This window comes from Phyllobates terribilis, unplaced genomic scaffold, assembly GCF_046119375.1.
Source record: "Phyllobates terribilis strain yellow unplaced genomic scaffold, ASM4611937v1 Scaffold_1__5_contigs__length_1240528914, whole genome shotgun sequence".
NCBI lineage: Eukaryota > Metazoa > Chordata > Amphibia > Anura > Dendrobatidae > Phyllobates > Phyllobates terribilis.
This window is the reverse complement of record NW_027362761.1, coordinates 342,266,886-342,293,994: the sequence shown is the minus strand read 5'-3', so window position 1 is coordinate 342,293,994 and position 27,109 is coordinate 342,266,886. Positions and strand designations below refer to the sequence as shown.

The window sequence follows — 27,109 nt, the reverse complement described above, 5'->3', positions numbered from 1 at the left end:
CTCACTCAGCTGCGGTTGAGGTAGGCACAGGAAGTGGTTTCATAAAAATGCTCAGGCAGGTTTATTCAGACTTCATAAACTGCTCAGCATAAGCGAACAAAATCAGCCTTTTCCAGCACGGAGTGAAAACAGAAAATAAACAGTCCATATAATATGGTGTGTTCACATGCTCAGGTCAGTGTCCTTCAGCAAAACACACAGAAGGTCTCCACACCTCCAGCCACAGACACTGAATGAGACACTCATTCTCCATTTTATTTACAAAACCCACACCCCCGGGGTGGGGATATGTGAGCAGCCATTCCCTCCCATCTGTTATGACTGCTCGTAAAACCCGGCCCTGGTATGCCCTATTAACCCTCTCAACACTATACGTGCTGGAACATGCTTTCCTGGGTTTACATCACCGAAGCTACCAAACTCGATGATACATATCTCCCCTCAAGGACCTGTTCGGTGGCCATCTTACAATATTTAAATTCCCAGAGGTGCATTGCATGGCCTATAAGTTTCTTTACGATGACTTTGAACTCTCCACTCTCCAAAGTTCTCATCTTTAATGAAAACACTATTTGCATATGTCAAAACACAGTTTATGGGCTGAATTTGAGCTGTAAAACTAAATACAGGTAAAGTAGTACTGCTACTGAAAAAAGATACAAACCTTTTGTTTTATTCTCATCAGCCTCTTTACACACTCATCCTACATACCAGCTTTGAATCTATTGGTATTTGGTGCTAGTAGAGATGACCCTATTACTTAACGCAACACCGGTCCATGGTCCAGGACGGTTGTTTCTAGTCATGAACAGGAGCTACGCAAATTTCCTGAGCTTTCTACATTCACCAGCATGATGTTTGATTCACTGGACTGGCATGATGTCATCTCTGTGGAGTATGGCATAAAGGTGACATCTCGCCAGATTGGCTAATCATAAGCCGAGCCTGGTATCCCGAAATTTCATGCAGCTCCTGCCCACAGCTAAAGAGCACCAACCTGTACCCTGAACCGGAGTTGTAAGGATTTATATGCTCATCTCTAGGTGCCAGTTTTACCAGGTAATCTGCAGTGAAGGCAATAAATGTCTACTTTATATAAATATTACTTTTAAACTAAAACACAGGAGCTAGCAGTGAATCAACATTTACAGCTAAATTACATTTCCCTCCATACTTTTATTAAAAGAGAGCTCTGAACTTAGAAAGATTCTTCATTAAAGCAGAACAGACAACTATAGTGATTAATAAAACATTGGAATCACATAAAACGACATGAATATCAGATTAAATCACCTGTTTAACTACACTGTTTCTCCCAGTCATAGTACTCATGTCGGTGTATACATTTATTTATATGTATTACTTTTTATCAGTATTCAGTCAACCTGAAAATTCCATAAACCTTAATTACCGAACCTCCTAGTGAAGGTTAAAAGGTAAAGATGTCATGAATACAAACTACAAGATGTTTCATATCTAGTGAATCATCACTTCTTATGAGTCACATTATATGTAATAATCAGCAATTACTTCTCAGAATCATCACTTCTCATTCCACCCAGCGCATTGCACAGTTCTCTGGTCAATTGTCGTACTCTCTTATTATACTACAGTCCCTTACTACATATTTCCTCTCAAACAAATTATAGAACACTTAAAGGGGTTGCCTGGGGCCATAACAAGTTAGATCTATTGCAAATAGAAAGTAACTGAACTTATTAAAATACTTATTTTAAAATTAATTTAAAATGATAAAAAAAGGTATAATGTTTCAATTTCAGACACCCATTTGTAGTCCCATCAACTTTACATCCACATCGGCCTTGACACACTCAAAGAGCTTCTCCCCATTTATGTGGGCACACAATGAGAGGTGCTATGTGTCAGGCTCAGTTCATTAGCTAAATCAGCCCCCTCTGCTTTCTAGTGAAAGCCAATAAAGGTAAGCCAAAGGTTGGGCGCTACTAATGTAAACTGTAGTGATAGCTTCTAGAAGATTAAAAACTATTATTAATATGCACTAAAAAGCACATTACTTAGGATCCTGACAACATATTTTTCAGACACTGGAAAGTGCAATTGATGAAGTCCCATCCCCTATAGGTAGAACAAATTGACACAGAAGATGGCAACCCTGGCACACGCTGCAAACACGTTTTCTCCAGTGGTGTTCTGGGGGTCACGAAGATCTGTGGAGAAAATGTTTTGCACCTGCAGACTTCATCCATTATAAGGTTATATAACTCTAATATAACTCTGCTCTTCATCTTGCCAAACAAGCCTACTTCACCAACCTCATCACCACAGTATCCAACAATCCAACATAAATCTTCGACACTTTTCACTCCCTCCTCAGTCCTAAAGTGCAAGCCCAATCACCAACCTCAGTGCTAACAAGCTGGCCACTTATTTAAAAAAAATTGACCATATCTAACAAGAAATTTTCTCCCAAACCTCTAACTGTATAGATAATATTTTCTCCCACATTTCAACAAGTGTCTTTGAATTGGTCATGGAAGAAGAAGTTATCAGACTTCTCGCTTCTCACCTTACTATTTGCACCAGTGACCTTATTCTCTCACACTCCTTCCAGTCCCTCTCCCCGGCTGTCACTATACACCTAACTAAAATATTCAACCACTCTCTTCCATCTGATATTTTTTTCTCCTCCTTCAAATTAATACAAAATACCAGTGATTGCCTGTCTCCAACATAATTTCCTCACTGAATCTGTCCAAAACCGAATTTCTTGTGTTTCTTCCCTCTACTAACCAACCTAAACCAGAAATTGCCATATCTGTTGCTTCTACCATAACTCACAAGTTGACTTTCCTTCTCTAATCACTTGCTTGCTCATGTCACCTGCACCTCAAAAACATCTTGAGAATCCATCTTTTTCTTACTTTTGACACTGTAAAAACTTTTTCTATTCTGATTTATTTTTGCCTGGACTACTACAACTCCCTATTAGTCAGTCTACTTTGTAATAAACTGTACTGCCTGCAATCTGTCCTGAATGCTACAGTTAGGGTCATATTTCTGTCCATCCCCTACACTGTAACCTCCATCCTATGTCAATCAATGTACTGGCTGTCCCTCTCCTATAAATTACAAGTTAAGCTTATCACACTCACCCACAAATCTCTCCACTGTTCTGTACTGCCCTACATCTTTGTCTACTACTCTATCCGTGCTCTCCAGTCTGCTAATAATCCAAGGCTAACATCTGCCTCCATGACTGCACCAGTTCTGCACCAGTTCTATGAAATGTATTACTCCAAGACAATCTGGTTGGTTCTCATTATCCACAATTTTAAACATGTTCTAAAAATGCATTTCTTTAAACTGGCCTGTCAACTCACCTTACTAATCTATTCCCTGCTCTCCCTTCGTAACTTTTCCTCAGAATCTGTTCCCTTCTATCATCTGTTCCCACACCCAAAGGTAAAAATGTAAGAAATACAATGACATCTGTTATAGAAGCTCTTTCTACCATGTACCTAAATTCTAATCAGGGAAGCAAAAAGGCCCCTGGTCAAAATAAGACAAGTGCATTGAGTTTACATATTCTAACATACTGTGTAACAAGGCAGTAACAGAAAGAGAAGTTTGATCTATCCCTTGACTTCTAGACAGCCCCTAATAAAAAAAACAACAACACAGGTTTCAAATAGTCTTCATCCTCTGTTGGTCATTACTTATATAGAACCCATAGCATTTGCATTAGCTCTCTTCATGGTTATTACACCCATGCTATATTCACACGTGATTTTACATTGCAATGACCACTAAAGAGGAATGGATCTGATGACATTTGAATTAATCAAACTGTGCTGATTAGAGATGGAAGAATTTATTACAGTGGAATTCTACTAGAATTTTACAAAAAACGGCATTCTTGTAAAAATGGATGTTTTGTAATTTACTATGCACATTTTTAGCAAAAAGGCTGTCAATCATTTTGCTGAAAAGAGTTTTGTCAAAAGGTTAACCTCTCCAGACACCCCTGCTGCACCTTGTCTGCTGTCCGGTCCTTTGCACCTTCATTGTGTCCCAGATCCGACCTAGTGCTCACTCTAGGTCAGTGCTTCTGGCTGGGAGTAGGTCCACAGAGTTCACTGTGCATGATCCAGGGCCTATTCATGGGTATAAATCCTGGCCTAGAATGAACACTGGGCTGCGACTTCTGGCTGTAGGCCACGCAGATCACTAAGCAAGTGCAGTGATCTCTCCAGATGCTCCACACTTGAGTGAACACCGGGCTAGAAATGCAACATGACCGAGGCACAGAGGACTGGACAACAGGCACCTAGAGTGCACATCGAGTTGCAACTTCAAGTCGCAGTTCCATGCGGTTACTGCTCATGCGCAGTTAACTTCGAGGCCTGCTAACGGCCAGAAGCCCTGGCCTAAAGTGAACACCATGGTGGAGATGCAACATGGTAGAAGCATGGAGGACTGGATAGTGGTCAGGGAGCAGCAATTGTTGCGAGAGAGGTGAATGGTGAGGTGACTGAGAGTTTTTTTTTAGTTTTTACATTTTACAATTAATATGCTCTGGGATCTGTAGAGATTCCTGAGAATAATAAGTGACATTACATTCGCAGAGAATAACTTCTCTGTGAATCAAATTTGTGAAAAAGCCGCGCAAACAGGTGAATTTGAATTTTGCTTGATCCACTCATCTCTAGCGTGGATTTTATTGGAAAATTTGATTCACAGCAAATGTATTCTCCTTGAATTGAATGACTCTTATGTTGCTTTTGAGTTTGAATACACCCCAGAGCATGATAAATGTAATATGTAGAAGAAAAAAAATCACTAATGCTCAACTCATCACTTACTTCCACTGCTGACTCTCCAGCATATGGCCCTCGGCCATTTTTATGACTGCATCCTTACGCCAGACCTAGAGTGCATGTCATAGGATTAGTGCGCACATTGCAATGTCAAGATATCGCTGCAACCTTATAATTCGCATGCACAGAGACATCCCATGCCTAGTCACTCACTCTAGGCTGGGACTTCTAGCCATGACTAAGCCCAGGATGACTTTGCACAGGTATATTCTAAGGTCATGGTTATAGGGTGATGTCAGGTCGTAAGACACATGGGTAGGGTCATTCCAGGTCTAGTCATAGCTGGAAGTCCAGGGCTAGTGTGAAGATGCAGTGCGCGGAGGCAGTAAGAAGATGTGCCTCGGACCATATAGGGGAGAATGAGCAGCATAGGTGACCAAGAAGGTGAGAAGTGAGGTATCATTTCTTTTTAACCTTTTGCCGTTTCTCTATGATTCAGCAAAATTTACCACACCTATAGGTCCTATTTTTCTTAGCCTCTTTGCCTGCTAGTACTTCTGATGAAAACTAAGCAAAAGTGTTTAGAAGGTTAAGTAAGGTTAATGGAGTATAAAATAGTTTCTACTGCTCAGTATGACACTGTGTTAGCCAGAAAAATATATGTGATGTTAAATATATCTATGTCAAGAAATACAACAAATATGAGTGACAACTTTATTACTTCACGCTAGAAAACTTACATTTACATAATTTCAGAGGACAGATGCCCCTTCATCATAAAAATAAATTTCTGGACAAAGTAATATTGAAAGCATCGTTACCCAGTGGTGTAAGTAATATAATTGTGTTAATAATTAGACTCCAGTACCCCGAAACATACATATGCATATGACTAATAAATGAAGTTATTGCATTGCTGCATGCTGTACAACTAGCAAAATGCACTTCTATTTAAAATATATACACATAAAAAGCAATGATCACCATCATACAAGTGGAATTTGCATTTTGGAACATAGCCTTTTAATTAGTAGAAAAGCTTGCAACCGGATGCATCAAAGTGTTTTTGGGAAAAGATTTACAATTTTGTTGTATAATGCACTACATTTTCAGAACTTACCAAAATCTAAGCATTAAAAGACATGAACAGGCACTCATATACTTTTCTGTGTTAAAAGGGAGCAAACTGATCATTAACCTGATTTCCTCAGCTGGGAAAACTGCCTGCAGATCGGAACAAATTTTGATATCTGCTATTACTTACTGATAGATGCCAGTTTGCAATATACTACATTAAGACTGTGCTTCCACTGGGTAATGAACACTGCCAGACACTCATACTGCATGTCTACAATAATCTTCTAAAGCAAGTCAGAGTGTTCAGAGCATATAATTTCAGACAATCAGGCAGAAAAGAAGAGTGCTATGATAAAAAAAAGTTATGTTTCGTCAATTTTTAAAGTACAGTTGAATGGGATTATATGATAATGATGAAGCTCCTGCACACATGTCAGTAACCAAAAAGACTATCAATACCTCCTTTAAAAATCATTTTTTTCACCATTAACTGCTTCACATACATATATATAGTACTTATACAGTATCCAGTACATTGTCACACTGACATGACCATTTCATCTAATGAGATAGAATGACCCAACTATATATTGCAAGGTGCTTGATGATGAAGGCCTAAAGAGACTGTGATTACCTAGAAAAGAGTCACATAAAAATCTGTCTACCATGGCGTATACCTTTTTATTACAATGAGACCCTATAGGAGTAATACACCGCTATATGCCTATACAGTGTTATACCGGCCACTCGCACGCCTTCTAAGCGCCGTCCTACTCATCGTGTTTCGCTCTGCCCCACCCAATGCCTGATTATCACCCTGAGTTGCCTTGTGCTGGTTGTGAGTCATAGGGGAACCTGCTGAACTCTGCAGGAATTTGTATCTACACCCTGTCCTGCAGAGATCTGCTTCCCCAGCCTATCACCTGCTGACAGGTGATACATCAGGCAACTCCACCCTCCATTCCTCGCCCGAACATTGGTTCCTAGCCTGATAGCACCCGTTTATGCATTTCTCTGTATTCTATCTCCCATTATCGCCCCGTCCTGTTCACCTGCTCAGTTTGACTTCTCCATCCCTGATTCTGGCTTTGTTTTGGGAACCTGTGCTGCCTGCCTTGATCTCAGACCTTCTGACTATGCTTTTGACTCTCCCTCCTGTACCTCATACCAGTGACTCTGACCCTCTGGTCAGCTGCTGCAGTCCCAGGGACTGCCTAGAATGATGCCTGGTGTCTATCGGCAGCCCAGCCTATCTTCACAATCAGAGGCCCTAGTGAAGACCCGGTAGACACTTAAAAATGCTCCCCCAGAGTAAGCCCGGCCCGTGGCATAGTGGGTCCACACCCACCAGTGTTACATGCAGTGGTAGAAGCCAAAGCCTTTCTCCAACGCTGTTCGTGCAGCGCATAATAGTGGATTCGTACATCACAGAGTTTTAAGGAGATATACTCCTAAGTCATTACTACATGGGTAATGTAAGTATTTACTAAAAATGGCATATCACTATAGATAACTATTCACTTTTAACTGTTTAGATAGAGGAAAAAATGCCACCTTTATGGTAATAGATTAGATAGATAGCATACATTGTAAAAGTTTGTTGAATATGTAGGCACATACCTTAAGAACATCTTCATTTGATGATTTGCAATCCACAAGTTCCGATACATCAGTCACGGAGCCACTACTGTCTATAGCAACAGTTTTAACAGGAACGGCTACTGTTTTCCCAGTGAGAATAGCAGTGTTGAGAATCTCAGCTTCCTAAAACACAAGATATTGTTTTACACTTAAAATTATACGCAATAATTATTGGATGATTGTCAGCACAGTTTATGGCATTTTACTTTATATCAGCCCAACTTCAGAAGATTTTGTGTAGTTAATGATAAATACTCCTATGATCAGATTCTAATAACTACTCTACTCCTGACTATAGGTCATCCTGCAAAATCAGCCAATCTAAAAAGATAATGTGACAAAATATCGAGCCATTGCTGATGCAGGAAAAAAATCAATAGAGCAGCTTAATCCAAAATAAAATATGAGCAATGTGTATTTTAATAAGTTAATACAGTATATCTAAAGATACTGCAAAATGTATCACAGAGATGGCTGGTCTCTGTGATGTAACCTGGAGTATTTCTCTAGTGCACGCATGCACTAAGAGGTCTAATTGGTTCACCTGGGAAACGGAGTTGCTGTCACCAAATTGCTGATTCAGCAGCTCTAGCTCCAGCAGTGGGTAGAGGTGCTGGCACCATACGTGACGGGGGAGTCCCAGAAAGTGTACTATTATCTAGCTTTGCAGGATGCTCAGGAGTATGACAAGCTAAAGACTGAGATTCTGGCTTGCTTAGGGGTGATAATGACTGTCAGGGCACAGTGGGTCCACCGCTGGGCGTATTACCGGGATAAACCCCCTCGCTCCCAAATGTTTGACCTGTTGCACCTGCTCCAGAAGTGGTTGCAGCCGGAGTCCACTACGCTTGTGCAGACGGTGGAACGAGTGGTAATGGACAGGTTTGTGTACTCCCTGCCAAGACAAATGCAGACCTGGGTTGCCCAGGGTGATTCCCGGAATACCGATGAACTGGTCGAGAGATACCAGGGGGTTGAGGGTTCCGAAGGAAGGCAGCACACTCCATACTGTGGGTCCCAACAGGGGGCAGAGGCCCAAAAGGGGGTGGGGCATCCAAGGTCCAAAGAGGCGGGGGAGGTGGTACCAAGGTCCTTACGGGTGATGTGATCTGCTGGAGGTGCCATGGCCCAGGCCATATAGCCGCCCGTTGTCCCCTGACTCCCGAGCAGATGGACTGCAGCATGGGACGTCGTTGTTCATATTACGTGTATCCAGCCTGCAGTGTGAACTGTTCACCCAGCAACGGGCTGGTGAACCTTGTGGGGGCCACTCTTCCTCTCCAACTGATCCCGGGGAAAAAAGTCGGCGTAAGGTGCATTCATGGCGATGCTAAGGACTACCCCATGGCCAGAGTGGATATTGAAACGGCCCACGGTACTGAGTCCCATGAGGTCGGCATCGTTCAAGACTTGTTGCACCCTATTATTGTAGGCCGGGACTTCTGTTTATTCTGGGATCTGTGGGGGAAGGGTTCAGAGTTCGCTGGTGCGGTGAAGAAACCAGGTAACCCTGAAGAGATATAACCACACCCAGAGTCAGAGGGGTTTCCCTTTTGTGTCTTTGTGGGGGATGAGGAGGTAGTGTCCCCTGAGTCTAACATTCCTGAGTTAGGTGTGACCAGCGAGAATTTTGGGTCTGCCCAACATAGGAACCTAACTTTGAAGGAAGCCTTCAATAATGTCACTGTCATAAATGGAGTGGCACAGGAGGCCGTGGCTGACACCAGGTTTCCCCATTTTATGATAAGTGGGGAATTGTTGTACCGGGTCAGGAAAGTGAGGGAAGAGCCGGTAGAGCAGTTAATAGTGCCAGGCCCCTATAGACGGAAGGTGTTGGATATGACCCATTCGCATGTCTTAGGGGGACATCTAGGGGTGGAAAAAACGCAGGAACGGAATATGCAGAAGTTCTATTGGCCTTGGTGTCACCGGGAGATACTGAAGTATTGCAGGTGCTGCCCCACGTGCCAGTTAACCGCCCCCAACTCTCACTTTCGAAGTCCCCTCATGCCATTGCCCATTATTGAAGTGCCATTCGAGAGAATCGCCATGGACTTGGTTGGTCCCCTGGTTAAATTTGCTCATGGGCATCAATATATCTTGGTCAACCTGGACTATGCCACACGCTATCTGTAAGCAATTCCCCTAAGAAACTCCTCCGCAAAGAGTATAGCCCACGAATTGGTACACGTTTTTTCCCGGAAAGGTTTACCAAGGGAGATTCTTACCGACCAGGGAACACTTTTTATGAGTAAGGTGATGAGGGAGTTCTGCAGGGTCTTGCAAATCTCCCAACTGAAGACTTCAGTGTACCATCCTCAGACAGATGGCCTGGTGGAAAGATTTAATAAAACGCTAAAGAGTATGCAGAGGAAGGCCATAGAAAAAGACGGTAAAGACTACGACTGTCTTCTCCCGTATCTGTTGTTCTCCATTTGAGAGGTTCCACAGGCTTCTACGGGGTTCTCGCCATTCGCACTGCTGTATGGCCAACATCTGCGAGGTCTCCTGGATGTAGCGAAGGAAACCTCGGAAGCCGGAGTAACGCCCTATAGAAGCGTCATCGAACATGTCTCTCTGATGCAGGAGAGAATTGCGAAGGTGATGCCCATCATGAAAGAACATCTCCTCCACGCAAAAGAGGCGCAGGCCAGGGTCTACAACCGCTCAGCCAGAGTGCGGCAATTCAATCCTGGTGACAGAGTCCTCATTCTGATACCTACCGTGGAAAGCAAGTTCCTGGCCAAATGGCAAGGACTGTATGAGGTGGTGGAAAAGGTTGGTGAAGTGAATTATAAGGTTCACCAACCGGGATGACGTAAGCCATATCAGATATATCACGTCAACCTCAAGCCATGGTAAGACAGAGGTGTGGTGCTTGCTCGTTAAACCAGAAGGTGAGGTTGGAGGGGTCGCAATAGCGGAGACGCTAATGAAGGAGCAAAAACAGCAATGTTGGGAGTTGCTACAGAAGAACAGGGACCTGTTCTCAGAATTCCCCGGCTGCACAAGCATCATAGAACACAAGATTCTGACGGATCTACATGTGCGGGTGAACTTGAAGCCCTATCGGACACCTGAGGCCCGACAAGAGTTGATCTCTAAAGAGGTAGCTCGCATGCTGAAGCTCGGTGTCGTTGAAGAGTCCGAGACCGGTTGGTCAAGCCCGATTGTCCTGCGTTTTCTACGCCGGACGGATGCTTCTAATATGTTCGGATGCCGTTTGGACTGCAGGGGGCCCCTGCAACCTACCAGAGAGCTATGGATCAAATCCTTGCACTCCACGAGCAATACGCCGCAGCATACCTGGACGATATTGTTATCTTCAGCCCAGACTGCGAGAGTCTTGTCCTCATGTGAGAGAAATTATGCAGTCATAGAGAAGGAATGCTTGGCCATAAAGTGGGCGGTGGACACATTACGGTACTATCTGGTAGGACATAAGTTTAGACTGGTATATGACCATGCCCGCCAGGCATGGTCGCGTTGTCGATGGGAGGTATGTATCACCGAGATGGGTATTCTCTATGTGATGTAACCTGCAGTATTTCTGTAGTGCACGCATGTACTAAGAGATCTAATTGGTACACCTGGGAGATGGGTTACGGGTTGCTAGGAGAGAATGGGCGGGTCCAGCAACCCACATACCTCACCTCTGGGTGTGGTTACCAGCCTATATAATGGAGGCTGTTGTTTGGCACATGGTCTGTGTGTCTGGAGGGAGAAGGCCTCCTGTGTGTGGTTGTCTCCAGACTAGGCCGTGTACTGGATGCTACACCAGCCTGTATGACCACAGCTCTGGCTAGTCAAAGACTTTTGCTAAAAGGACTGTTTACTTAGCTTTTTGCCTGCACTAAAGACTGTTTGTTTGCATTTTACTTTCTGGTCGGTTTATGAAGCCAATAAACTGTACTGGGCATTTAAAGAAACATGCCTCTTGTTTGCCTCACATCGCACCTGAGTGAGTACAATCCCTACAGGTCCCATAGAAAGAAATCACATAGCTTCATCATTGTAACCTATAGATGATGTATTTTTTCTTACTTATTGTTCTGCTCAGATCCAATATACTAAATAGGTAGGGTAGGGTGTTTGATTACTGGAAGAAGAGAACTTTATCCTTGGTTTACATTGATTACACTTTTGTTGGCAGAATCAAGAAGACAGTTTTATTAATAGCAGAAGGACCTTTGTACATTGTTAAGATTTTTGGAGAGTCGCTCATTTGATCAATTTTAGTCTTGTGTCTGAAAATGTAATTTTCTGAGTAGCAATTCAGCATGCCAGATAGTAAGTTTAACCAACAAAATAAAGTTTTTATAATAGCAATAAGTATTATAAACTTGAACCACTTGTCAATGCAGAAACCCCAATTATATGCTATAGAACACCAATCGTAATAAGCAACTACAAAGCAAAATTTCATAACAATAGCCTAAAATCACATTATCTCTGCTCTATCACTCTACATGTATACCTTGCACATACCCTGAAGACTGATCTGTGTATGGACTGTTTAAATCAAGATTGCTTGTGAAATCTTGCAGTTTTCACACTACTGTATACCAGCGACAGAATAAAAAAAAACCTGCTTCTATGGCATCCACTGGCACTCCACAATGGAGTCATGAAGGCTAATGAAAGCTGGTGAGTGCGTGCACTGGTGATCGCTCTATTTAAATGCTGCTGTCAGAAATTGACAGCGGTATATAAATGAGTAACAACAGCATTCGGAGCTTAGACAGTTGCATGTTGTGTATCACGGCCAGCAAAGATACAGCAGAGAAATATAGGTTTAGTACAGTGCCAAAGATTCCACTTACTTCTTACATTACATGAGTGATATCTATTGTAAATTCTACAATAGCTCACAAACCGGCAGATCCTCACAGCGCACAGTGCGGACCAGACAGTATAGTCCTCCATACAGTATTATGGGCACCACATAGTCCTCTGTATAGTATTATGGGCCCCATATATTGCTCCATACAGAATAATGAGCCCCATATAATGCTCCATACAGAATAATGGACCCCATATAATGCTCCATACAGAATAATGGACCTCATATAATGCTCCATGCAGAATAATGGACCTCACGTAATGCTCCATACAGAATAATGAGTCTCATAAAATGCTCCATACAGAATAATGGACCTCATATATTGCTCCATACAGAATAATGGACCCCATATATTGCTCCATACAGAATACTGGCCCCCATATAATGCTTCACATAGAATACTGGTCCCCATATAACGCTCCATGCAGAATACTGGCACCCTTATAATGCTCCATGCAGAATACTGGCCCCCATATAATGCTTCATGCAGAATATTGGCCCCCATATAATGCTCCATACAGAATACTGGCCCCCATATAATGCTCCATGCAGAATACTGGCTCCCATATAATGCTCCATACAGAATACAAACCCCCATATAATGCTCCATGCAGAATACTGGCCCCCATATACTGCTCCATGCTGTAGGGGGCCCATATAATGTTCCATGCAGAATACTGCCCCCCATATACTGCTCCATACAGTATACTGGCCCCCATATAATGCTCCATGCTGTATGGGCCCCATATAATGCTCCATGCTGTATGGACCCCATACAATGCTTCATGCTGTTTGGGCCCCATATAAATGCTCCATGCTGTATGGGCTCCATATAATGCTCCCTTCATAATGGGCCATATATAATGCTCCATGCCTCCATACATAAAAAACAATAAAAAATCAAATACTCACCTCTCCTTGCTGCCGCTGATCACTCCAGATTCCTCAGCGTCGCCATCTTACCACTCTCTGTGCTGTGACTGCTCAGTAGAGGGCCCGCTGGAAAGACGTCATCGTGCCCTCTCAGCTGAGACGTCAAAGTCCAGAGACGCGGAAGAGACAGTACCTGCGGAGGAATGGGGAGAGGTCAGTATTGTGCCGGGTCCCTGAGCAAGTGGGGGGGCCCACTCGCGAGTGTTGGGCCCGGACTCCACCTCTCACGGGCCCCATAGCGTGCCAGTGTCCCAGACGGCGAGTGGGACCCCCTGCCTGCTCATGGCCCCGGCAGTTGCCCGGGTGCACCGGGTGCTGACACCAGCCCTGAAGGAAGCCATAACCATTTTCAGACCACACTCCTTTCTGACAATCACACCCAGTTGCACACTCCTTCCTCTTCCATACAAAAAAAGTAATGGTTCCCAAAATTGAAAGCACATTTTCTTGCAGTCCTACCTTAACATAGCCACATAGCAAAATGGTATCTAAGAAGTTATATAAATACCATTTACATCCAGGTACTTTACAGGTGATATTCTTTTCTATATTATACAGATGGCATGATGACTTTTCACATCTACAGCTAATCTGTGCAAACTTCTCATTTTCTACTGCCTTCTACAGCACATCCCGAAGTAATGTCCTTAAAAACAAGAAACCGGTGTACTACTAGTTTTCTGCACTGAATGTCAGCTTATCAAATAGTTTAGAAAATTGCTGAGAACTGGCCAAATCCCACTCTTTGGGGAAATGCAAAATGCTGCCCCCTGATAGACACCTCATGCTGCCATCTGAGGGCACAAGCGTCCCTAGACTATAGCCTACAAGACATCAGCGTCTCAGCATCACTTCATTGTGCAAGCTGTGCTAGCATGTTCTGTGTGTAGGGAAGAAGAGGACTCAGTCTCTCGGATTATGCAAGTTTAAGCTTTATTGTTTTGAAAAGGATGCCATAATGGGGACATTCCTGCTTTTAGAGAACTCATTCAGCATCGTTACTTTTTAATGGAGAACTAAGGGGGCATTAATACTTTCTGAAGGGGCATTATTTTTTTAAAGAAGGCATTCAAAGAGCATTGTTTGTTTTAAGGAGAGCACTAAGAAGCCATTATTACTGGGTTGGGGCGCAATACTTGCCGTTCCTCGGCTGGTGGCAACCCATGCTGTGCCACTGAGTCACATTGTCCATTTGGTTTTGCCTGCAAATACACTATGCACTTGTAAAATTGTAAACAAAAGTTTTTCGGGAAGGATTTCTTTAGATGTACAGTAGAAAGTAAAAGTAATAAGTGCTTTCCCTAGTTAATAGCATACATAATTATCAAGCAGATGCAGCACATAGTACTCTTCCAAAAAATGCATTTTTTAGCATCTGTTTCTTTTTAAAATTGAAGAGATCACGCTTGCTGTGTGTCTGAAAAGAGCACTTGGAGCTTTTAGAGCTAAGCAGCCTTGGCATAGAATATGTGTAATGTGCCAAATGGCATGATAAATTTTAGTGCAATTGTAAAAGTTGCCGGGTTTTATTTATAAACAGTGCCGTTTGTTGCAGACATTTGTTTTCTTTATGCATAATTATTTTAGGATACACGTTTGTTTTTTAAACATATGGGCAATAACGCTATTCCATTCTGAAGAACTGCACAATCTGGCAATGAAAAGCTGATTTTAAGCTTTCTGGCTTGAGGTTGTTAAGAACAGAAAAGGTGACAGTATCACCTTCACCTCAGTTCTGATGTGTCAGACACTTGTGACATTTGTAGCTGCAAGGAACACAATTGTACTAAGAACTAACATGGAAACTTGTCAGGCTTTTTCTTTTTGTTGACACCAAGCAATGTGGCATCTACAGGAAGTTTCTTTACAACTGCCGTAATGAATTTACATAAACTGTACCCAGTGGCAACACTTCTATTTAAAGTTGACACTGGTGTACCTACGAAGGGCTAATATTAATGTAGGATATATAATTTTTTATGCTTAGAGCAAATTTGCTTTTTTCATTGTTTGCAGGACCTATTTGGATCTGAGAAGGAGGCATATTGAACACACTCAAATGTGAGCCTCCAGTGACCCATACAGCTGGGATTGGACATTGATGTACACAATCTGATATAATGACACTACCTATTGAACCAGTTCTACGCCCGGGTGGTGAGCATTTTTATTGGTATATGGTCTCCCATGCCGGTATGTGCTGCCCCCTCCTGATATTTGTGCTGCCCCATCCTGTCCCCACCATCCTATCCTGGTATGCATGGCACCCCTCATCCCCATCCTGGTATGCATGGCACCCCTCATCCCTATCCTGGTATACATGGCACCCCTCACCCCCAATCTTGGTATGCATGGCACCCCTCACCCGAAATCCTTGTATGCATGGCCCCCTCATCCCCAATCGTGGTATGCGTGGCACCCCTCACCCCCAATCCTGGAATGCATGGTACCCTCACCCCCCAATCCTGGTATGTGTGGTACACCTCAACCCCCAGTCCTGGTATGCGTGGTACCCCTCACCCCCCAATCCTGGTATGCATGGTCGACTCACCCCCCAATCCTGGTATGCGTGGTACCCTTCACCCCCCAATCCTTGTATGCATGGTCCCCTCACCCAACAATCCTGGTATGTGTGGTATCCCTCACCCCCCAATCCTGGTATGCATGGTCTCCTCACCCCCCAATCCTGGTATGTGTGGTACCCCTCATCCCCCAATCCTGGTATGCACGGTCCACACACCCCCCAATCCTGGCATGTATGGTACCCCTCACCCCCCAATCCTGGTATGTGTGGTACCACTCACCCCACAATCCTGGTATGTGTGGTACCCCTCACCCCCCAATCCTGGTATGCGTGGTACCCCTCACCCCCCAATCCAGGTATGCATGGGCACCTCACACCCCAATCCTTGTATGCTTGGTACCCTCAGCCCCAATACTGGTATGCATGGTCCCCTCACCCCCCAATCCTGGTATGTGTGGTACTCCTCACCCCCCAATCCTGGTATGCATGGTCCCCTCACCCCGCAATCCTCGTATGCGTGGTCCCCTCACACCCCAATCCTGGTATGTGTGGTACCCCTTAACCCCCAATAATGGTATGCATGGTCCAGTCACCCCCCAATCATGGTATATGTGGTACCCCTCACCCCTAAATCCTGGTATGCATGGGCCCCTCACCCACATCCTGGTATGCATGGCCCCTCATCCGAATCCTGGTATGCATGGCACTCCTAATCCCCATCCTAGTATGCATGGCCCCTCATCCGAATTCTGGTATGCATGGCACCCCTCATGCCCAATCCTGGTATGCATAGCACTCCTCATCCTCAATCCTGGGTATGCATGGCACCCCTCATCCCCAATCCCGGTATGCATGGCACCCCTCATCCCCAATCCCGATATGCATTGCACCCCTCATCCCCAATCCTGATATGCATGGCTCCCTCATCCCCAATCCTGGAATGCATGGCTCCCTCATCACCAATCCTGGAATGCATGGCACCCCTCATCCCCAAACCTGGTATGCATGGCACCCCTCATCCCCAATCCTGGTATGCATGGCATGCCTAATCCCCAATCCTGGTATGCATAGCACCCCTCATCCCCATCCTGGTATGCATGGCACCCCTCATCCCTATCCTGGTATACATGGCACCCCTCACCCCCAATCTTGGTATGCATGGCACCCCTCACCCCAAATCCTTGTATGCATGGCCCCCTCATCCCCAATCGTGGTATGCGTGGCACCCCTCACCCCCAATCCTGGAATGCATGGTACCCTCACCCCCCAATCCTGGTATGTGTGGTACACCTCAACCCCCAGTCCTGGTATGCGTGGTACCCCTCACCCCCCAATCCTGGTATGCATGGTCGACTCACCCCCCAATCCTGGTATGCGTGGTACCCTTCACCCCCCAATCCTTGTATGCATGGTCCCCTCACCCAACAATCCTGGTATGTGTGGTATCCCTCACCCCCCAATCCTGGTATGCATGGTCTCCTCACCCCCCAATCCTGGTATGTGTGGTACCCCTCATCCCCCAATCCTGGTATGCACGGTCCACACACCCCCCAATCCTGGCATGTATGGTACCCCTCACCCCCCAATCCTGGTATGTGTGGTACCACTCACCCCACAATCCTGGTATGTGTGGTACCCCTCACCCCCCAATCCTGGTATGCGTGGTACCCCTCACCCCCCAATCCAGGTATGCATGGGCACCTCACACCCCAATCCTTGTATGCTTGGTACCCTCAGCCCCAATCCTGGTATGCATGGTCCCCTCATCCCCAATCCTGGAATGCATGGCTCCCTCATCCCCAATCCTGGAATGCATGGCACCCCTCATCCCCAAACCTGGTATGCATGGCACCCCTCATCCCCAATCCTGGTATGCATGGCACCCCTAATCCCCAATCCTGGTATGGATAGCACCCCTAATCCCCAATCCTGGTATGCATGGCTCCCTCATCCCCAATCCTGGTATGCATGATACCCCTCATCCCCAATTCTGGTATGCATGGCAACCCTCATCCCCAATCCAGGTATGCATGGCACCCCTCATCCCCAATCCTGGTATGCATGGCACCCCTAATCCCCAATCCTGGTATGCATGGCTCCCTCATCCCCAATCCTGGAATGCATGGCTCCCTCATCCCCAATCCTGGAATGCATGGCACCCCTCATCCCCAAACCTGGTATGCATGGCACCCCTCATCCCCAATCCTGGTATGCATGGCACCCCTAATCCCCAATCCTGGTATGGATAGCACCCCTAATCCCCAATCCTGGTATGCATGGCTCCCTCATCCCCAATCCTGGTATGCATGATACCCCTCATCCCCAATTCTGGTATGCATGGCAACCCTCATCCCCAATCCAGGTATGCATGGCACCCCTCATCCCCAATTCTGATATGCATGGAACCCCTCATCCCCAATCCTGGTATGCATGGAACCCCTCATCCCCAATCCTGGTATGCATGGCACCCCTCATCCCCAATCTTGGTATTCTTGGCACCCCTCATCCCCCATCCTTGTATGCATGGCACCCCTCATCCCTAATCCTGGTATGCATGGCACCCCTCATCCCCAATCCTGGTATGCATGGCTCCCTCATCCCCAATCCTGATATGCATGGCACCCCTCATCTCCAATCCTGGTATGCATGGATCCCTCATCCCCAACCCTGGTATGCATGGCTCCCTCATCCCCAATCCTGGTATGCATGATACCCCTCATCCCCAATCCTGGTATGCATGGCACCCCTCATCCCTAATCCTGATATGCATGGCACACCTCATCCCCAATCCTGGTATGCATGGCTCCCTCACCCCCATCCTGGTATCCATGGCACTCCTCATCCCTATCCTGGTATTCATGATCCCCTCACCCCCCAATCCTGGTATGCATGGTCGCCTCACCCCCCAATCCAGGTATGCATGGTACCCTTCACCTCCCAATCTTTGTATGCATGGTCCTCTCACCCAACAATCCTGGTATGTGTGGTATCCCTCACCCCCCAATCCTGGTATGCATGGTCTCCTCACCCCCCAATCCTGGTATGTGTGGTACCCCTCATCCCCCAATCCTGGTATGCACGGTCCACACACCCCCCAATCCTGGTATGTATGGTACCCCTCACCCCCCAATCCTGGTATGTGTGGTACCCCTCACCCCCCAATCCTGGTATGTGTGGTACCCCTCACCCCCCAATCCTGGTATGCGTGGTACCCCTCACCCCCCAATCCTGGTATGCATGGGCACCTCACACCCCAATCCTTGTATGCATGGTACCCTCAGCCCCAATCCTGGTATGCATGGTCCCCTCACCCCCAATCCTGGTATGTGTGGTACTCCTCACCCCCCAATCCTGCTATGCATGGTCCCCTCACCCCGCAATCCTGGTATGCATGGTCCCCTCACACCCCAATCCTGGTATGTGTGGTACCCCTTAACCCCCAATCCTGATATGCATGGTGCAGTCACCCCCCAATCATTGTATGTGTGATACCCCTCACCCCCAAATCTTGGTATGCATGGGCCCCTCACCCACATCCTGGTATGCATGGCACCCCTCATCCCCATCCAGGTATGCATGGCCCCTCATCCGAATCCTGGTATGCATGGCACTCCTAATCCCCATCCTAGTATGCATGGCCCCTCATCCGAATTCTGGTATGCATGGCACCCCTCATGCCCAATCCTGGTATGCATAGCACTCCTCATCCTCAATCCTGGGTATGCATGGTCCCCTCACCCCGCAATCCTGGTATGCATGGTCCCCTCACACCTCAATCCTGGTATGTGTGGTACACTTTACCCCCCAATCCTGGTATGCATGGTCCCCTCACCCCCCAATCATGGTATCTGTGGTACCCCTCACCCCCCAATCCTGGTATGCATGGGCCCCTCACGAACATCCTGGTATGCATGGCACCCCTCATCCCCATCCTGGTATGCATGGCCCCTCATCCGAATCCTGGTATGTATGGCACTCCTCATCCCCATCCTGGTATGCATGGCCCCTCATCCGAATCCTGGTATGAATGGCACCCCTCATCCCCAATCCTGGTATGCATGGCACAACTCATCCCCAGTCCCGGTATGCATGGCATCCCTCATCTGCAATCCCGGTATGCATGGCTCCCCTCATGCCAATTCCCGGTATACATGACACCCCTCATGCCCAATCCTGGTATGCATGCCACCCCTCATGCCCAATCCTGGTATGCATGGCACCCCTCATCCCCAATCCCGGTATGCACGGCACCCCTCATCCCCAATCCCGGTATGCATGTCACCCCTCATCCCCAATCCCGGTATGCATGGCTCCCTCATTCCCAATCCCGGTATGCATGGCTGCCTCATCCCCAATCCTGGTATGCATGGCTCCCTCATCCCCAATCCTGGTATGCATGGCTGCCTCATCCCCAATTCTGGTATGCATGGCTCCCTTATCCTCAATCCTGGTATGCATGGCTCCCTCATCCCCAATCCTCATATGCATGGCACCCCTCATCCCCAATCCTGGTATGCATGGCACCCCTCATCCCCAATCCTGGTATGCATGGCACCCCTAATCCCCAATCCTGGTATGCATAGCACTCCTAATCCCCAATCCTGGTATGCATGGCTCCCCTCATCCCCAATCCTGGTATGCATGGCTCCCTCATCCCCAATTCTGGTATGCATGATACCCCTCATCCCCAATCTTGGTATGCATGGCACCCCTCATCCCCAATCCTGGTATGCATGGAACCCCTCATCCCCAATCCTGGTATGCATGGAACCCCTCATCCCCAATCCTGGTATGCATGGCACCCCTCATCCCCAATCTTGGTATGCATGGCACCCCTCATCCCCAATCCTTGTATGCATGGCACCCCTCATCCCTAATCCTGGTATGCATGGCACCCCTCATCCCCAATCCTGGTATGCATGGCACCCCTCATCCCCAATCCTGGTATGCATGGCTCCCTCATCCCCAATCCTGATATGCATGGCACCGCTCATCTCCAATCCTGGTATACATGGCTCCCTCATCCCCAACCCTGGTATGCATGGCTCCCTCATCCCCAATCCTGGTATGCATGATACCCCTCATCCTCAATCCTGATATGCATGGAACCCCTCATCCCCAATCCTGGTATGCATGGAACCCCTCATCCCCAATCCTGGTATGCATGGCACCCCTCATCCCCAATCTTGGTATGCATGGCACCCCTCATCCCCAATCCTTGTATGCATGGCACCCCTCATCCCTAATCCTGGTATGCATGGCACCCCTCATCCCCAATCCTGGTATGCATGGCACCCCTCATCCCCAATCCTGGTATGCATGGCTCCCTCATCCCCAATCCTGATATGCATGGCACCGCTCATCTCCAATCCTGGTATACATGGCTCCCTCATCCCCAACCCTGGTATGCATGGCTCCCTCATCCCCAATCCTGGTATGCATGATACCCCTCATCCTCAATCCTGGTATGCATGGCACCCCTCATCCCCAATCCTGATATGCATGGCACACCTCATCTCCAATCCTGGTATGCATGGCTCCCTCACCCCCATCCTGGTATGCATGGCACTCCTCATCCCTATCCTGGTATGCATTATCCCCTCACCCTCCAATCCTGGTATGTATGGTCCCCTCACCCCGCAATCCTGGTATGCATGGTCCCCTCACACCTCAATCCTGGTATGTGTGGTACACTTTACCCCCCAATCCTGGTATGCATGGTCCCCTCACCCCCCAATCATGGTATGTGTGGTACCCCTCACCCCCCAATCCTGGTATGCATGGGCCCCTCACAAACATCCTGGTATGCATGCCACCCCTCATCCCCATCCTGGTATGCATGGCCCCTCATCCGAATCCTGGTATGTATGGCACTCCTCATCCCCATCCTGGTATGCATGGCCCCTCATCCGAATCCTGGTATGAATGGCACCCCTCATCCCCAATCCTGGTATGCATGGCACAACTCATCCCCAGTCCCGGTATGCATGGCATCCCTCATCTGCAATCCCGGTATGCATGGCTCCCCTCATGCCAATTCCCGGTATACATGACACCCCTCATGCCCAATCCTGGTATGCATGCCACCCCTCATGCCCAATCCTGGTATGCATGGCACCCCTCATCCCCAATCCCGGTATGCACGGCACCCCTCATCCCCAATCCCGGTATCCATGTCACCCCTCATCCCCAATCCCGGTATGCATGGCTCCCTCATTCCCAATCCCGGTATGCATGGCTGCCTCATCCCCAATCCTGGTATGCATGGCTCCCTCATCCCCAATCCTGGTATGCATGGCTGCCTCATCCCCAATTCTGGTATGCATGGCTCCCTTATCCTCAATCCTGGTATGCATGGCTCCCTCATCCCCAATCCTCATATGCATGGCATCCCTCATCCCCAATCCTGGTATGCATGGCACCCCTCATCCCCAATCCTGGTATGCATGGCTACCTCATCCCCAATCCTGATATGCATGGCACCCCTTTTCCCCAAACCTGGTATGCATGGCTACCTCATCCCCAATCCTGTTATGCATGGCACCCCTCATCCCCAATCCTGGTATGCATGGCACCCCTCATCCGCAATCCTGGTATGCATGGCATCCCTCATCCCCAATCCTGTTATGAATGGTACCCCTCATCCCCAATCCTGGAATGCATGGCACCCCTCATCCTCAATCTTGGTTTGCATAGCTCCCTCATCCCCAATCCTGGTATGCATGGCTCCCTTATCCCCAATCCTGGTATGCATGGCTCCTTCATCCCCAACCCTGGTATGCATGGCTCCCTCATCCCCAATCCTGGTATGCATGATACCCCTCATCCCCAATCCTGGTATGCATGGCACCCCTCATCTCCAATCCTGATATGCATGGCACACCTCATCCCCAATCCTGGTATGCATGGCTCCCTCACCCCCTTCCTGGTATGCATGACACTCCTCATCCCTATCCTGGTACGCATGGGCCCCTCATCCCCAATCTTGGTATACATGGTACCCCTCATCCCTATCCTGGGATGTTTGGCACCCCTCATCCCAATTCTGGTATGTATAGCCTCCTCATCCCAGAAACCTGGTATGCATGGCACCCAATCCCTCATCCTGGTATGCATGGCACCCAATCCCTCATCCTAGTATGCATGGCACCCCTCATCCTTATCCTGGTATGCTTGGTACCCCTCATCCTGGAATGCAATGCACCCCATCCCTCATCCTGGTATGCATGGTACCCCCGCATTCCTATCCTGGTATGTGTGGTAAACCTCATCCCTATTCTGGTATGCATGGCTAACTCATCCTCAATCCTGATATGCATGGCACCCCTTATCCCCAATCCTGATATGCATGGCACCCCTCATCCCCAATCCCGGTATGCATGGCACCCCTCATCCCCAATCCCGGTATGCATGGCACCCCTCATCCCCAATCCCAGTATGCATGGCACCCATCATCCCAAATCCCGGTATGCATGACTCCCTCATCCCCAATCCCAGTATGCATGGCTGCCTCATCCCCAATCCTGGTATCCATGGCACCCCTCATCCCCAATCCTGGTATGCATGGCTACGTCATCCCCAATCCTGATATGCATGGCACCCCTCTTCCCCAATCCTGGTATGCATGGCTCCCTCATCCCCAATCCTGTTATGCATGGCACCCATCATCTCCAATCCTGGTATGCATGGCTCCCTCATCCCCAATCCTGGTATGCATGGCTCCCTCATCCCCAATCCAGACATGCATGGCTCCCTCTTCCCCTACCCTGGTATGCATGGTTCCCTCATCCCCTATCCTGGTATGCATGATACCCCTCATCCCCAATCCTGGTATGCATGGCACCCCTCATCCCCAATCCTGATATGCAAGGCACACCTCATCCCCAATCCGGGTATGCATGGCTCCCTCACCCCCATCCTGGAATGCATAGCACTCCTCTTCCCTATCCTGGTATTCATGGTCCCCTCATCTCCAATCTTGGTATACATGGTACCCCTCATCCCTATCCTGGTATGTATGGCACCCCTCAACCCCTCAAGCCAATTCTGGTATGTATAGCCTCCTCATCCCAGAAACCTTGTATCCCTCATCCTGGTATGCATGGCACCCCTCATCCTTATCCTGGTATGCATGGTACCCCTCATCCTGGTATGCATGGCACCCCATCCCTCATCCTGGTATACATGGTACCCCGCATTCCTATCCTGGAATGTGTGGTACCCTTCATCCCTATTCTGGTATGCATGGCACCCCTCACCCACCAATACTGGTATGCATGGTCCCCTCACCCCCCAATCCTGGTATGCATGGTCCCCTCATCCCCCAATCCTGGTATGCATGGCTCCCTCATCCCCAATCCTGGTATGCATGATACCCCTCATCCCCAATCCTGGTATGCATGGTCCCCTCATCCCCCAATCCTGGTATGCATGGTCCTCTCACCCCCAATCCTGGTATGCATGATCCCCTCACCCCCCAATCCTGGTATACATGGTCCCCTCACCCCCCAGTACTGGTATGCATGGTCCCCTCACCCCCAATCCTGGTATGCATGGGCCCCTTATCCCCCAATAATGGTTTGTGTGGTACCCCTCATCCTGGTATGTATGGTCCCCTCACCCCCCAATCCTTGTATGCATGGTCCCCCCACCCACCAACCCTGGTATGTGTTGTACCCCTCACCCCGCAATCCTGGTATGCATGGTCCCCTCACCCCCCAATTCTGGCAAGTGTGGTACCCCTCACACCCCAATCCTGGTATGCGTGGTACCCCTCACCCCTCAATCCTGGTATGCATGGTTCCCTCACCCCCCAATCCTGGTATGTGTGGTACCTATCACCCCCCAATCATGGTATGCATGGTCCCCTCATCCCCCAATACTTGTATGCATGGTCCCCCCACCCACCAATCCTGGTATGTGTTGTACCCCTCACCCCGCAATCCTGGTATGCATGGTCCCCTCACCCCCCAATTCTGGCAAGTGTGGTACCCCTCACACCCCAATCCTGGCATGCGTGGTACCCCTCACCCCCCAATCCTGGTATGCATGGTTCCCTCACCCCCCCAATCCTGGTATGTGTGGTACCTATCACCCCCCAATCATGGTATGCATGGTCCCCTCATCCCCCAATCGTGGTATGCATGGCTACCTCATCCACAATCCTGATATGCATGGCAACTCTTATCCCCAATCCTGGTTTGCATGGTTCCCTCACCCCCCAATCCTCGTATGCATGGTCCCCTCACCCCCCAATCCTGGTACGCATCGGCCCCTCATCCCCCAATAATGGGATGTGTGGTACCCCTCATCCTGGTATGCATGTTATCCTCACCCCCAAATCCTGGTATGCATGGTCCCCTCACCCACCAATCCTGCTATGTATGGTACCTCTCATCCCCAATCCTGGTATGCATGGCTCCCTCATCCCCAATCCTGGTATGCATGATACCCCTCATCCCCAATCCTGGTATGCATGGCACCCATCATCCCCAATCCTGATATGCATGGCACACCTCATCCCCAATGCTGGTGTGCATGGCTCCCTCACCCCTATCCTGGTAAGCATGGCACTCCTCATCCCTATCCTGGTATTCATGGGCCCCTCATCCCCAATCTTGGTATACATGGTACCCCTCATCCCTATCCTGGTATGTATGGCACCCCTCAACCCAATTCTGGTATGTATAGCCTCCTCATCCCTGAAACCTGGTATGCATGGCACCCAATCCCTCATCCTGGTATGCATGGCACCCCATCCCTGATCCTGGTATGCATGGTACCCCGCATTCCTATCCTGACATGTGTGGTACCCCTCAACCCTATTCTGGTATGCATGGCACCCCTCACCCACCAATACTGGTATGCATGGTCCCCTCACCCCCCAATCCTGGTATGCATGTCCCCTCATCCCCCAATCCTGGTATGCATGGTCCCCTCATCCCCAATCCTGTTATGCATGGTCCTCTCACCCCCAATCCTGGTATACATGGTCCCCTCATCTCCCAATCCTGGTATGCATGGTCCTCTCACCCCCCAATCCTGGTATGCATGGGCCCCTCATCCCCCAATAATGGTTTGTGTGGTACCCCTCATCCTGGTATGCATGGTCCCCTCACCCCCCAGTCCTGGTATGCATGGTCCTCTCACCCCCCAATCCTTGTATGCATGGTCCCCTCACCCACCAATCCTGGTATGTGTTGTACCCCTCACCCCGCAATTCTGGTATGCATGGTCCCCTCATCCCCCAATTCTGGCATGTGTGGTACCCCTCACACCCCAATCCTGGTATGCGTGGTACCCCTCACCCCCCAATCCTGGTATGCATGGTCCCCTCATCCCCCAATCCTGGTTTACATGGCACCCCTCATCCCCAATCCTGGTATGCATGGCTACCTCATCCCCAATCCTGATATGCATGGCAACTCTTATCCCCAATCCTGGTATGCATGGTCCCCTCACCCCCCAATCCTCGTATGCATGGTCCCCTCACCCCCCAATTCTGGTATGCATCGGCCCCTCATCCCCCAATAATGGTATGTGTGGTACCCCTCATCTTGGTATGCATGTTCTCCTCACCCCCCAATCCTGGTATGCATGGTCACCTCACCCACCAATCCTGGTATGTATGGTACCCCTCACCCCCCAATCCTGGTATGCATCATCCCCTCACCCCACAATCCTGGTATGTGTGACCCCCTCACCCTCCAATCCCGGTCAGTGTGGCCCCCTCACCCCCCAATGCTGGTATGCATGGTCCCCTCATGACTTTCACACTGTACACACATACAAAAAACAGTTATACTCACCTTTCTTTTCTGTGCTCCAGCGCTGCTGCGTCCTGTTCTGCCGGAGGCCGGGGGGAGGAGTGCAGTGCGCTGTCTGGCGCCATTTTGCTGAAGACACACTGTAAATTTGTCTTCAGTAAAATGGCGCCAGATAGCGCTATGCGCATGCGCCGATCCGACACCTCACTTCTGCCCCGGTCTCTGGTGAAGAGAGGCTCCGCTGCAACGCTTCTCCCGGTCAGGTAAGTATGTAAGTATGGTGCCGGAGATCGCGGTATGCGTTCAGTGTCTAAGCATACCGTGACCTCCGGCGCCATACACACTCCTCTTACCTGTAATGGCTGGATCCGTGATTCTGTCTGGAGCCATACTGCACGTTGCGTATGCGCGGTCTATCGAGGCTTCAGACAGAGACACGCATCCCTGGTTATATTATAGATTTTGCACTTATGTATGTTAAGAGGCATCTGTCAATAGGATCAACCCACCTAAGCAGTCTATACGG

The 27,109-nt window shown here is 48.2% G+C and overlaps 1 protein-coding gene across 1 annotated transcript in view; it reads right to left on the bottom strand.

Annotated features, from left to right (window-relative positions):
* LOC141260424 (transmembrane protein 132D-like) overlaps nucleotides 1-27,109 on the bottom strand; it is a 1,566,153-nt gene that overhangs the window by 298,635 nt on the left and 1,240,409 nt on the right. Inside the window, exon 5 of the mRNA XM_073676136.1 lies at nucleotides 7,497-7,640. Within this exon, the coding sequence (XP_073532237.1) occupies nucleotides 7,497-7,640 (144 nt within the window). The remainder of the gene's footprint in view (nucleotides 1-7,496; nucleotides 7,641-27,109) is intronic.